The sequence below is a fragment of the Uloborus diversus genome, chromosome 10, assembly GCF_026930045.1.
Source record: "Uloborus diversus isolate 005 chromosome 10, Udiv.v.3.1, whole genome shotgun sequence".
In the NCBI taxonomy this organism is placed as follows: domain Eukaryota; kingdom Metazoa; phylum Arthropoda; class Arachnida; order Araneae; family Uloboridae; genus Uloborus; species Uloborus diversus.
The window spans coordinates 96,098,450-96,112,762 of record NC_072740.1 but is presented as its reverse complement, the minus strand read 5'-3'; the positions used below and the strand labels follow the sequence as shown (position 1 = coordinate 96,112,762).

General features: G+C 32.8%; 1 protein-coding gene across 1 annotated transcript in view; it reads right to left on the bottom strand.

Moving 5' to 3' along the window:
• LOC129231098 (TBC domain-containing protein kinase-like protein) overlaps nucleotides 1-13,228 on the bottom strand; it is a 100,690-nt gene extending 87,462 nt beyond the window's left edge. Inside the window, exons 1-3 of the mRNA XM_054865345.1 lie at nucleotides 13,150-13,228; nucleotides 811-1,006; nucleotides 653-725 (exon numbers count right to left, since the gene is read on the bottom strand). Coding sequence (XP_054721320.1) covers nucleotides 653-725; nucleotides 811-1,006; nucleotides 13,150-13,152 — 272 coding nt within the window. The 5' untranslated portion in view covers nucleotides 13,153-13,228. The remainder of the gene's footprint in view (nucleotides 1-652; nucleotides 726-810; nucleotides 1,007-13,149) is intronic.
• Between the last annotated feature and the right edge of the window lie 1,085 nt (nucleotides 13,229-14,313).

The window sequence follows — 14,313 nt, the reverse complement described above, 5'->3', positions numbered from 1 at the left end:
ATATTTATTTCATAAGGGAGTTTGGGATCAAATTCAGGAGTTTCCCAAACAAATTGGAAGAGTTAGTAGCTGTGCAATTATTGAAGAAACGTTTCAATAAAACTAAAACATGAACAAAGACTAGTAGTTTTCCTAAGCAATTAAAAATATATGATCAGTTTTATAAAGAAAATGGGAACAGGGAAAGCTTTTTAAAAGTACTTAATAAATTTTAATTATGAAACAAAAAACCAATTCAAAACACTGACAAAAATGGGTAGTTTTCCTTAGTAATTCATTAAAATTTCAAATATCAGTAAAAGAAATAAACAATGAAATTAAACACAGAAAGAGATCATTGGGAAAAGAGGAAAAATAACACTTATTCACTGTTTAATGATTTACTTTAAAAAAAATAAAAACTAAAGCACCTTGTCAAAATAATTCAGAATTTGTGCTCATAATCAAGCCTTTTAAAGGGTATTTTGTAACAGCTCACTAAAATAAAGCACTTTCAAGGATCTGTGGGAACCCTTGATAACCTAACTAGCTAAAAAAAAAAATCCTTTTAAAAAAAGCAGACATAAAACTGCTGTACAATTGGGGGAAAAAATCTTACATTTAATATGCTGTAGTATTATTCTTGAATTTAAAACTGAAACTTAAGACTTACTTCCTGGCACGTGACCTATTTTCGTTTTCATGTAATCCATTTAAAAAATATTCACTCACAATCATTACTCGTTCTAAAAAGATAAAATTCAAAAAATATTATTTTGATCCCCAGTTAGAGAAAAATTGAAAAATTAGTAACAATTCTTGAGAGCATACCATGTTTTCCACGTTTTGCATCTAAATAAGCACATATTCCACAATGTGATAAGGTTTTCAATTTTTGAAACTGTCCTAGAATTCTAATTGAGTTTGGCGTAAGGGGCAAACCATTTAATCCACAAACATCAATTGCATGGGCAGAGGCAAAGAATGTCCATGCTCCTAAAACTGCACTTTCAAGTTTCTGATTCATCTGAAATATAAAAGAGCAATAATTAAGGCAAAATATAATACCAAGCTTGAACTACGATTTATACATACATTTAGTTCCACTTTGTTAAATAAAATCCTTTTTTAATCATTTCAAAAATGAGATGCAGGACATGAACATTGAAAAACAAAAACATAATTAAACCTAGTAGCAGGAGTAAGTAGCAGGGTATCATGGATTACTATTGCAATGGACAGGGGATGACAAAATATTTTTGGCCATAGTGTGAGAGTAAACACTATGAGGTTTTTCTTGATAGTCTCTATCATGAAACAAGTTGAACAGAGTAAATAGCAATCAACAACCTTTTAATGCACAAAATTAGCAGATTAATCTGCTAATTTTGCGAATCAAAATTTTGTTGATTGCTATTTACTTCTCTGCACAAAGGTATTTATTTATTTCTTAAGTTAAACAGAGGTTTACGCATTGGTTAACAGGTAAAATAGTAAAAACAAATACTGAATGCTTTTCAAAAATATATTTTTCAACATAAGTTAATACTTTGAAATAAATACCTTTTGTAAAGCATAACTAGTAATCTGAATATTGAATATTGAATATCTGGCATATTGAATGCCTGTATTTTGAGTTTTTTTACAATTTTTTAAAACCGATATTTGCTGATGCAAAATACCAGTATTTCCAGTATTAGCTCCAAATATTAGAGACAAATAATTTACCCCAGGGAACAACCATGTTCCATAGTGGGAAATCAGGAATATGTCATAAGTATGTGTCACTTATTCCTGTTACTAATGTATAGTATCTAGAACTAGTCACCAGGTAAGTATCCAGCTTTCTTTTCTCTTTCAGCTGCACCACTACTTGCTGGCCATTCACTGTCTGATCTGTCTCTCATCGCCAAAGAGCCATGTTTCCAAAAAGTCTCCACGAATTTTATAACACTTATCAGTTCTCCTACCTCCTCCCATCCCTTCATTTTGACAATTCACTACTCACACTACAAAAGCATTAATTTTTTAGCCCCTTTTCTGTTCCTGTCAGTGGTATTTTGAATTGACATTGTACACAAGTATGCATGCTTCAGTGAACAAGAATTTCCACCAGAATTCTACAACATCATGTTCCTTTGCTTCATTCTGCAAAAAGATTCAAGAACAAAAAGCATGCTGCAAGCCTGCAATTTATTGATAATCATTTTGCTGAAAATTTGTGCGGGAAAAAAAGTTAACCACACAAAAGAATCGTATGAAACATACTGAAGGAAAAGCAAAAATGATGAGAGAAATAAAAAATCTTTTACATTAATTATTTTCTTGAAATTTCATTTGATAACAAAAATACATGCTTGCAAATGTATTTTCATAAAACTTTTATGAAGGATTGATGAAACCTGGTTAAATTGCCATCCTTGGCTTCCGCAAACTTGTGGCCTATCACTAAATTGGCTGTTTAAGGAGGTTCGAGTATATGCACATTTCTTTCTTGATGAGGCAACCAAAATGAATCGGTTGGTATAAAATTAACATTTAATTGCAACAATACTTCATGGTATAGTATTTTTAATATTTGTCACAACTGTGCCGAGTTTCGAGAAAATACTTTCCTGTTCGTATAACAATTGATAATTTGCTGCCATTGCTATTGGTTTGCTATCCTATCATGCTATTTAACTGGCGACAATATTTAACAATTATATAGTGCCTTAAAAATTTCCATGGTGGAAGGCATAGTGAACTGGAAAATAGTTTTAGGCATTTGCATAATTGAGGGGTTGACATGGGAAAGAAAGTAAGTCATAAATTTTAAGTTCCTCTTTTTTTTTCCTCAGAAAAAACAGTAAACACTCAAGTTAATGTTAAGGAATACATAGTAAGACAATTGGCAAAATAGTTTAGTTTTTACGGGAAATGAAATTGCATGTAATCGACAATACTTGGTCTGGTGTTTTTTGCTTTCCCTGTAAAATTTACTTTTTTTGACTTACTGTCTTCCCTACAACAGTACCTCAACTGCAAAGAATTTTGAAAAGAAAATGAAAACAAACAAAATAAACTAAAAAGATCAAATTCAGTTTACTTCATTGTAAAGTTTAAACCAAAAGGTTAGTATACACTGCAGGTCAAACACTGAAATATGCCTAGAAATCAAGTATCGTTTACCACATTTGGTAACTAAGAAAAATAAGTGTGTTCCAGAGGTCTAGAGGCATAATAGGTCAGAAAATACAATGTTCCCACGAAAATAGTTGCACATTACTTTTTTACAGGCCGCTGAAGTTTAGTTGTTCTGGTAGCAATCTTTGTAATTCCTTCGCGTTTCTTTTGAAAACTTTTGTATTTTTTCTACTTTTAAGAAATTTAAAACGTGTAAATGTATTCGTTTGAAGCTCATTTGGTATTATCAAGTCAAAATAAAACTGTAGTGTTGTTATTTTTACCTATTTCTGATAGTTTTTCTTTCAAAAGTTCAATTTTTTTTTTTTTTTTTCAGTCCCTCGTTTTGAATTTTAGCATTAAATATATATATATATATATATATATATATATATATATATATATATATATATATATATATATATATATATATATATTTTTTTTTTTTTTTTTTTTTTTTTTTTGATAAATGCAAGATTTTAAAACTAAAAACTGCTGAAAATGCCTCCTTGAAATTTTCAGGTAGTTAATTACAAGTTTTGTCAAACAGTGGGAGACTTCTAGCAAATAAATGCGTGGATGCCTTAAATTCTTCATATCCATTTCGCCACCAAATATATCATGATCACAAAAATTAAATGTAAAAGTAAACCAGTAAATTCAAAATTAAAAATAAAACTTTGAAAATTACCCAGCGACCATACTGATTACTTGAATGTCTAGCATTAATATCATTCATTAATAATTTTAAATTTGCATCTAATTTAAGTCACTCTGGCAAGTGTCACTTGAATATTGCTTATTCTCACTTTCATCCTTGCATTTACAGCCGCCATAACATACACAAACAACAAAATAAAATAGTTTGTCCCTTTTGTAGGAACATTTGTTTGAAATACAAAATCTTTTTCCATGAACGAGATACTCGCTTCAGCTTATTTTTTGGCATGTACAGATGTGAATGCCACTGTGTAGTAATAATGTGGGTAACATAATGACTGTAGAAGTCAAAAAGAAATGGCTACTGCTCGAATATACATTTTATAAAATATTTTCGACACTTTAAAAGGTTTTGCAATCAAATATTAATTTTATGATTCAACATACACACGTTGTTTTGATGAATCATAAAATATAACTTTTTAAACAAAATTTTAAACAATATACGTTATTTGATAAGATTAAGCGCAGTTAACACTGCTATCAAGGAAGTGCCGAATGGGAGGTTTTTAGCGCTAAACCATTGGAACAATAATTAAATGAAAAAATAGCTTAACTTTTAATTTAGGTTCAAATTAGAGTTTCAGCAATATACCTTACCCCTTCGCAGCTAAATAAAGTTCAGCTAGAGAAATTCAACGATGAAACTACCTTTGAATCAATCTGGCAAACATTTAGGTTAATATTATATATATAATATTATATATATCATGTTAATATTATATGAATAATATAATAATTATTATATATATATATATATACAGTAGAAGACTGTTTATAACGCCGACTTGTATAACGCAATTCTCTATAAACCGCACTACTTTTCAGAAGTAAACAATAGGTTTTGAAGTTTGAAAAATCCCTCTGTTTTGCTTTGCAAAAATAAAAATTGTTAGGCAAATTAAATTTTGAAAGTTTTTTATCTTTCCATCTTATTTCAAAGCTTTTAAATTGAAAATTAGTACCTCATAGTAAACAGAAAATACCAGATGGCTCTTGAAAATGCAGCTGTTAATGCAAACCATGAAGCTAGCAGAAGTGCAGGATTTTGATTGTGAAACATATTTATTTGTGAGTAACTTAATTGTAATATTAGTGCTTTAATACTCATTGCAGATAAAACTCATTCTGAAGTGCTAATATATAGGTATATTCTGAATATTAGTTTCAAAATTTGTGAGATGATCTATATAACGCAAAAACCTGTATAACGCAAAAGCTCTGGTGCCAAGGTGTGCGTTATAACGGTCTTTTACTGTATACATATATATATAAAATTAAGCAATCAGAATTTCAAATATTAAACAAATTATAAATAATAAATGATGATAAAAAGGAAAAATGCAAACAGCCATTAAGTAGGAATAGATAAAAGAGTGAATCCAGAGCTCATCTAGGGATGGAAGTTTTAGTTCCTTTTGAGGAACTAGTTCGCTTAGTTCATCTCAACCTTGTGAACTAGTTCAATGAACTAGTTCAAATGAACTATTCAGAGCTTTTTGGCGGAAAAATATAGTCACATGTTGCCAGATAGTTAGTTCTCCCTTTTTAAGGGCCGGGGGGGGGGGAATAAATTTTGCAATTTGCCGGGCTGTGGAAATTTGGGCTGATTGAATTTTCGCATATTTATGTATATTTTTCGGCGAATTTCCGCGTATTCATTCATATTTTTCGGTTTAATTATCAAAACTAATATTTTTTAACAATCACTGGTTCCAACCTGGTGGAGGGGGGGGGGGGTCATGGCACAGGCTGCACCATTGAAATTTTTAGGGGGAGGGGTAGTAGGGGTATTTTTTCTTTTTTTCGGGGGAGGCTCCTGCTTTGAGGGGATTCGTGATTTTTAGAGGATTGCTCCTTTACACAGGGGGGGGGGACCCCTTGAGCAATACATTAGTGCATATATACATCTTTACAATTGTTTTCAACTCATTTTCTTTTACCCTTAAGTATTTATGTTGATTTTTAATTTTTTGCGTTACACTTCATGTTCTGTGTTAAAGTTTTGTCATTTTAGAGATTCGTTGGTCTTGTTACTAAAATTAATGTTTCTGAGTTATTCATTTTTGTTTTCATCCTCACATTTACTGTCAAGAGCATTTTTTAATTCTCAATCGATAGCGTACACAGACTTAGTGCGCCCCCCCCCCCTTATAGAATAGAAAGTGTGCAAAAGTTAAAATTTAATAATAATAATATAGTTTAACATAGTATTATTTCAGAACGTGCGGCCTCCTACCTCTTGACCTCCCCCCCCCCTCGCGCCCAGGATTTTCATTAACTACTCAAGTTAAAAAAATTCAAATATTGCTATACATTTAATTTCTTCATAGAAGAGATATTCTCCCCCACCCCCTTCTCCCTTCATTTCGCCACTAAGTCGCTAAGAATATTCTCTGGTTCACTCTGTAAACAATTCATGGCGACAGAGCTGTATTAACTGAAAAGTTTTACTGTATTGGTTTTTAATTCAATGTATTTTATGATATGATTGAGATGCTCTTTCATTTTCTTTTGAATATTTTAAACTCTCAAATATTTTGTTGAAATATTTTGCCCTGAAAGCGACTGTAGGAATTCGGGGGAACAAACTGACGCCCTTGCCTTAGGTGGCAACTTTTTAAGGGCGCCCTCATTTGTGTTTTTCTCGTTGAAACTTCTTATAAAAACTAAAAAAAAAAAAAAAAATTTAGTCAAGGCGCCAGTTTCAAAAGATATACAACGACTAGGAAAGATTAGAGCCAGCACTGAAAAATGATAATTTACTTAACACAACCAAAACGATATACATGTTTAAAAAAAACAAAAAAACTTATGGAGATTAATTCAAAAACTAAAAAAAAAAAAAAAAAAAACTTAAGGGGTCAACAAACTTGACTAGTTGCGAAGTTTTCAAAACACATTGAGAAAATGATATTGTACTCATTTTATGAAATATTGTATTTTTATTGTATTTGAAAACAATGATTTTTACGCTGTTGCTGGCGTAACACGTACAAATCAATATTTGTATACTACACAAATTGTTTTTAGAAAGTTGAAGCTTCGTTTATGATAGTTAAGGGGGTTCCTTTTATTCGAATATACCACAAAAAATGCCTAAAATTCCAGGGGAAAACTGCAAATTTATGCTCAAAAATCTCACACCCGTGCAAATGGATTGAGAAAAATATGAGTTTTAAGATAGGCAGAACATTTTTATTGGAAAGCACAAAAAAGTCTGTTCCTAACTTCTTTTGCACTGTCGAAAGTGGAAAAAAAAAATTTTCCGAAGTCTTTTTCTTTTTTTTTCTTTTCATTTTAAAGTCTATTTGTGCGATGGAAATAATTTGAAGTTTAAATTAAAAAACAAAATAATAATCTATCAATTTAATTCTGAAATAAGCGCATCCAATGCATGTGACGAGGCGCACATAATCCGCCTCTTTCACTAATCACGCCACATCCATAGTGCATTGCGATTGAATTGAAAGGAAAGTCAAGAATCTTGCCGAACTTTCCCCCACCCGCCTCTGCTAAACAATAGCTCCATTGAATCTTGAATGACTGAACGAAAAACAGATGCACTGCGAGAGACACGCAGGAAAACTGGTCGAACTAGATGAAATCGAACTAGATGCAATACTGAACTAAACAGTCAGCTTTTAGTTCAGGGAACTAGATTTCTAGTTCAGTGAACTAGATGAGGAAAAGAACTACTGATGAACTAGATGCCAAATCGAACTAAAGAAATCGAACTAAGAACTAAACGAACGGACTAGTTGCCAAATCGAACGAGAGAAAGAGAACTAAACGAAATCGAACTAAGAACTAAATGAACGAAGAACTAAACGAACTAAGAACTAAACGAACTAAGAACTAAACGAACTAGTGAACTAGATTGTTTTCTACTGAACTAAAAGCTGAACTAGTTCGATTGAAAGACCCGTTCACTGTGACCGGGTCCGAACTAAACGTTCCATCTCTAAGCTCATCAGCCGTGGAGGATTCATTAATTATGGTCAAAAGACCAAAATTTTAACTATGAACTAGAAGAGAATGTTTAAGCTCCAGTACATGCAATATAGAGTAACAATGGGCAAAAGCACCACTTGCTAAACTAAAAACAATAAACTAGAGCTCAAACCTAAAACTAAAAGCAGGGGGTTTCGCCTCGACTAATTAGGAAAACAAGTTCCTTGGAAGGCTAATTATCGGACAATTTTTGCGAAAATTTAATATATTGGCATTTTAATTTCTGATTTTTTTTTAAAATCAATTATATAATATTCATAAAAGAAAAGGAAACAGTGCAAGATCATTTTAGTTAGAAAAAAGCACAAGTATGTCAAAAGTATGCTTTTTATTATGTCAATAAGCATTTTAATTAATCTGTTACATGAATCCCATGTACAAAGATAATAAAAATACTTAGCAAAAAGGAAAGAATTGAATGATCGCCCTGTCAATGCGATATGTTTCCATTTCAAACGGTTTTTTAAGGGGCGGAGGAGGCTGGGGATGGGGGTTAAAAATCCAAGATATTAAAAAAATACCCTTGTATTTTAGCCCAATAAGCTTTGTACTATGTTCTTCTTTGGAAACAATCAGAAAGTTAACTTTCCAGAAACAGATATAAAAAGATTGCTACACAATCACTAGCAATGCGCTAAAATTAGCTAAGCCTAATTTCCACGTGCAAACGAAAAACGGACACAAAGGGCTGAAATGTTAGGAAAGTGTCCTATTCCCTCTCTCATTGTTGATTCCCAGAAGATCAAGGATGGGAAGGAATGAAACAAAGATCTCTCCCTTCCCAGAGGACCCTACTCCTTCCCACAACCTTTCAAAAATGCACCCTCAATAGAAGGAAGAACATGCCTTTGTTTCCTACTGATAAGCCTGTTTGAATTCCGAGAATCTCATCCCCTCTTTGCCTAGGTATTTGCTTCCCCTTTTGTTTATGGGGCCGCTTTCAAGGTGAAATTCTGGGAACAAGGATAAGACATGGGCGTTTTTACAGACGATCGCTGGACAAATAAAATTGCCCCGATATCGCGGTAGGCCGAAACGATGATTGAGGCATCTTTTTAAAAACACAGGGTGCAATTTCTTATTTTTGAAAAGGGCGGGGCGCATTTCGCGATCTAAAAGGAGGGCAGGGCGCATTCTGCTGATATGGAAAAGGGCAGGGCGCTGCGCCCTTCAAAAACGGCTTAGCGGGAACACTATTTACGTGTTTAAAAGTTAAAATTTCGGAAGTGCGGCCTTTCTGCCGATGCAGCATTTACGGTCGACTTTTCTTTTTATTACCCCCGATTTTAATTCAACTGTTTTCACCAAACAATAAAAAAATAGATGCTGACATAATCTATTATAATTATATATTATCTACCTATTAATTAACTCATTGATGGTTTTGAACGTCTTATCCCGCCCTAGTTAGCATGTTTCAAAGCATTTTGCACTTACTTTTTTGATGCTAAATGTTCCTTGTCAAACGGTCAGAGGCGCAGGACGGTAGCTAGGCATTGATAGAAGGTAGGACACTTGATTTACATGGCAAATTACTTCAAAAAATAATTTCTAGGGGAAGAATTTCACACATCTTACTCATGACCCAGGACCATCAGAGGGTTAAAAGCTTTAATTACAATAAAGGATCAGTCGTTCAAAAAGTGCGGGAAAAGTCAAATTTAATAATAGCGAAGTTTTAGCATTATTGATTACAAGTAAAATAGAGCTTGTTTTTCAAACAAAAAGATAATATTCGGTACAGATGTGATATACCCCCCCCCCCCCCCCATTTGGCAACATTAAATTTTTTTGCACAAAATTAAAATATTTTTCTCGCCAATGAGGCGATAATTTTTTATGCATGGCATCCCTGGCCAAACTAACCTACGTTTAGCAACCCGAAGGCAATCTTACAGATCTGTTCAAACTTGTTTACTTGGGTTGTTTGGGTTTCACGCAGGAGAGATACGTGGTGTTGTTTCGTGCAATATACCTTACAGGAATGCTTATTTTGTGTTAGTTTAAATTCAGTAGTTGTGTTTTGAAGTAAAAACATTAGAAAATGCCAGTTTCTTCAAACTTGAAGGTTAATTAAAAGTTAACTCCAACGTGGTGTGTATCTGTAACGTGCCATTGTCATATGATGTATTGTTTTAGACTGAGTGTGAATATTTATACCATATAAAAAGGTAAGTTCTTTATTTTAGAATTCAAAAAAAAACCTCTCACTTCCAAAATTCTTTGTTTTTACAAATCCTTGAGGGGTTCTTGTAGTTTTTAACTTTATTTTTACTGTATGTAAATTAATTTTACAGAAATAGCACGGTTATTTTGTTCTAAAAGTTAATTCTTATCGATGCCACGAATTATTTAGACATTCTATTAACGTGCCTCCTTTAGGTACTGAATTTTATGTTAACAGTTGAAAGTTCTTTCGGTTGTACTCTTAAAAATGCTGAATTTTATTAATAAATCTGCACAATAATGGTGCATATTTCACACTTAAAACTGTGTCATTATTGTACACTGAACGGAAGGAGCCACCCTTGGGTGTCTCCATGAAAATATACATAACTGTGACCATACTCCGACTGTAATGTATATTAACAGTCGGAGGGATAACGGACCGAGCGGAGCGAGGTCCTGGCGAGCCAGAGGTCTCATAGTACTTTCGTAATGAGACCGAGGTCTCATTACGAAAGTACTATGAGACCGAGGGCTTGTATCCCGGAGAAATGATGAAAAAAAAATTAATGCATTAATTTCGACTTGTAATTAATACAATAATTTATTTCATTGTATTTTAATATGTTTACAAAAAACCCCGGCCCTGTACATTTTTGAAGCATATATTCGTGATGTTTTTTGTTGTGCTTTTATGTTGTTTTTATATATATTGTGTTCTGAAGTGCTTTGATCATGTTTTTTTATCTGATTTTTTCCTGTTGGCGCTAAAAAAGCATCGCTAAGAACGATGTATGACATATGTCGTCATACATTGTTTTCTTGGCGACGCTTTCTTGGCGCCAACAGGAAAAAGTCGCCAAGGGTGGGGTATATCACATCAGTTCCTAATATTCAACCTTAAAGGAACATAAGTAAGCAAAAAATGAAAATCCTGCATATATTTTATTGATTTAAGGACAAAATAAAAGCAACAGATGACAGAAATTCGGTATAACGAACCATTTTTTTCAAATTGCAAACTCAAACTTTTTTCATAGAGAAATGTGATAGTTGTTCATCCTAAATTGTAAATATGATTATAAAATTTCATTTCATTTCTTTGTAAAGAGTTTATTTGCAAAAAAAATTGGAAAAGCGTTCCCGATTTTTCTCCACTAATAGGGTCCGTTTTTTTCTTAATTTTGTCGTTAAAAGAAGGGAATAGACCAATACACAAGTATATGCTGTAAATTCTTTCTTTTTAATGAGCTTTTTGATAGGTATTTTCTACTTTGATACACCATGGATGAGTTAATCATAATTTTTAAGTTTGGCGTTTCTGAGCATTTTAAAAATTTTTGACGCTCTTTTTCCGGGGTGAGGCAATTATGTCGATGCGGTGTTTCTTCCAGAAATTACTGTAGTTAGAAGAGGTGTATTGCTTACTATTAACAGTACTACTGATCAGCGTGAATTCAAAAATGATATTCTAGACTGCAGGAAAACTGTGCTTTAAAATGAGTTTCAGCTTTTCTGACAATTCAATAGATGTTTTATGCTTCTTGCTATACTATCAATATTTTTTATTTTAATTTATGACTAACAAATAGCACCTATAGTCCTACAAATCCTTTTTACAAAATCACACAGTACAGTTATTTTAAACAAATTTTATCTCAGAAAATTTTAATGCAATTTTTCAGAGCTGAGTAATTTTCATATAAGCTTACAACTTACCTTTCTTTTAATGAATTAAACATTCTTTTAAAATGAATTAAACAAAGAATGAGTAATATATTGAAGTCCACCCCTAAAGTAAGTTCCTTTAGTTCATAATTATTTGCAAGTTATTTATTTATGGTCATAAGGGAAAAAATTGTGACAACATTTTTCAGGCCAAGAACCCTGGGTACATTGATCAACTTTCAGAAAACCCACAAAAATTGAAAACTTTTCGAAGAATTAGAAAATAAATTATGTGTGTATCAGCTACAGTGAGGTTGATAAAGACCCAAGCTGTGCTGATTCTTGAGAAAATGTCGATGGTTCTAGCATAAATAATGCAAAAGGAGAAGTTAATCTAATTAGTTTTAGTCCTTAGTTTTTTGATCAATGCAAAAGAACATAAATTAGCTACAACATTGGACAATATTTATCATTAAAATTGTAACGGAAGTTGTTTTTATACTGTTAACCGACAAAGCAAGGCGGTGCTCGTGGCACACTGGTCTGCTTTAGAGTTCTGTTAAAAACAGACAGGTGACCCAAGCAGGATGAAAAATACTAAAATTGCATGGCTGTGTAAATGAACCACAACACTGTTAGTATATCATACTACACCTGAAAGCTCTCTCATTTACTTTTTGTTTCTATATAGCAGACTATTTTCATTGGCTGCATGAAATTATTTGGAAACTTGAATTTAGCTTCCAATGTCCCTTCTTTTTTCTCGCATACAGTATTTTGCTCTCAGGAAAAATACTAAATTCAGTATAAATATTGCAAAATCACATGTCTGGAAAAATTAATGTAAGAAAAAATAAGTCAATTGAACATTTTCAATAAATATCTGTGGTGGTGAGAAATGCTTAATAAAGCTCATGGTGGAAAAATTACTCATTTAATTTTTTATGAAGTGAAAAATAAAAATTAGAAAAGAGGACAATCATGCTCTACCTCCCTCACACTCAGGCCCCACATTTAGTAAATCAGGGGGAAAACAAGATGTAATCCCGCATTTTTCCTACAAAATGCATTCATTTCAAACCTTTTGCCCCCCCCCCCCCTTGGAAAACTGAAATGACGGGGCTGAATACACTCCACACATTTCCCGATTGTGGATATTTATTTAAAAGAAATACATTTGCAACATGATGGAAATTTTACAGTTTTAATATTTTTAATTTAATACGTAAATATTAGAATTTATTGAAAAGCAAATCGCATGCATAATATTTTACAGAGTTAAGTAAAACAAGACGGAAACGAGAATGGATCATAATTTTCGAAACAATGAAAGCAAACATTTTTACATGAACTATGCGACTGTGACACCATCTCGTCATGTTCATTTAAAAACACCCTACAAAACAAAACTGCAATCAAATATTTAAAAATATTCACCATGAACTAAAGCTGCTACAAACAACATATAATTCCAGGAACATTTCTAACAATAACAAAAGTTCAAGGCTACTTGTTTAACACATTATTCACCATTATAACAAATGGATTGCGTAAAATATAACAAAACTGGAACACTTTATTTCAAACTCAATACTCAAAACGCCCATCATTTTCAATACACTACACGAAAAGTCCAAAATAGGAAAATACCACTAAATCTTGAAGCTGTAGAAGCTTTCTCATTGGCTCTTGAATTTGCTACATCGGCTTTGCCTCACTTTTGAAAATTATTCTAATTAGTCTTTGATGTTAAAGTTTGGCAGCAGACACTTCTTCTTTAGGTATCGCTACGCATGCGCTGTGGCGCGAGTTTGGCGTGCTAAAGAGCGATAGTTGGAGCAGGCTGCTCTGCTTGGCCGCTTGGCACTTGGCGAAATAGGTTATCGCCAATACATTTGGCATTCTGAAGGAAATGGTGGCAACCATCGAAAAGAGCCTAGTGAACTTTAATGCCTACCGAGATGCATAATTCCGAAAGTTGTCTACTCGTTTCATAAATGATACTATGGTGGCGGAGCGCTTGTCAAGTACATGGTTTGAAGATGAATGGAGAGAATTAGAGTATAAAAATGAAAAGAAATCCAGCCCTGTTTCTGTATCCAACGGTCTCAAGTGCCGGACAGTTTTTGATGTTGTTCGTACTGGGTAAGAATTTTTCTCAATCAAATATTACATAGCTTGAAGAGTTCATTCATTTATTTGTTACAATGAATTAAAAGAAACGAAAGAAAAACACCTCTGAAATTTATCAAACGAAACGATGAATGGTAATCATTTTATTCAGATTTTAAATAGCTAATTTTCTGTTTCGTTAAAATTTTTTAAGTTTTTTTAAAGTTGTGTTAAACAAGAAGTACCTAGGGTTACCAATCGGGCGTGTACAGAGTTTCAGTAATGGGGGTAACACTAGGGTTTCCAATCCTGCGGGATTTCGGGATTGACTTCATTCTTCTAAAAGTTAAAATTTTATATCAAATAGAGAAAGGACTGCTTTCGTTACATGAATTGAGAAGCAAAGGGATGTAACTAACAAAATGAAAAATTTGGAGATAACCAGCACAAATGATAGGTGAACCTCTCCTCTGTCGTGGGGCAAGAGAT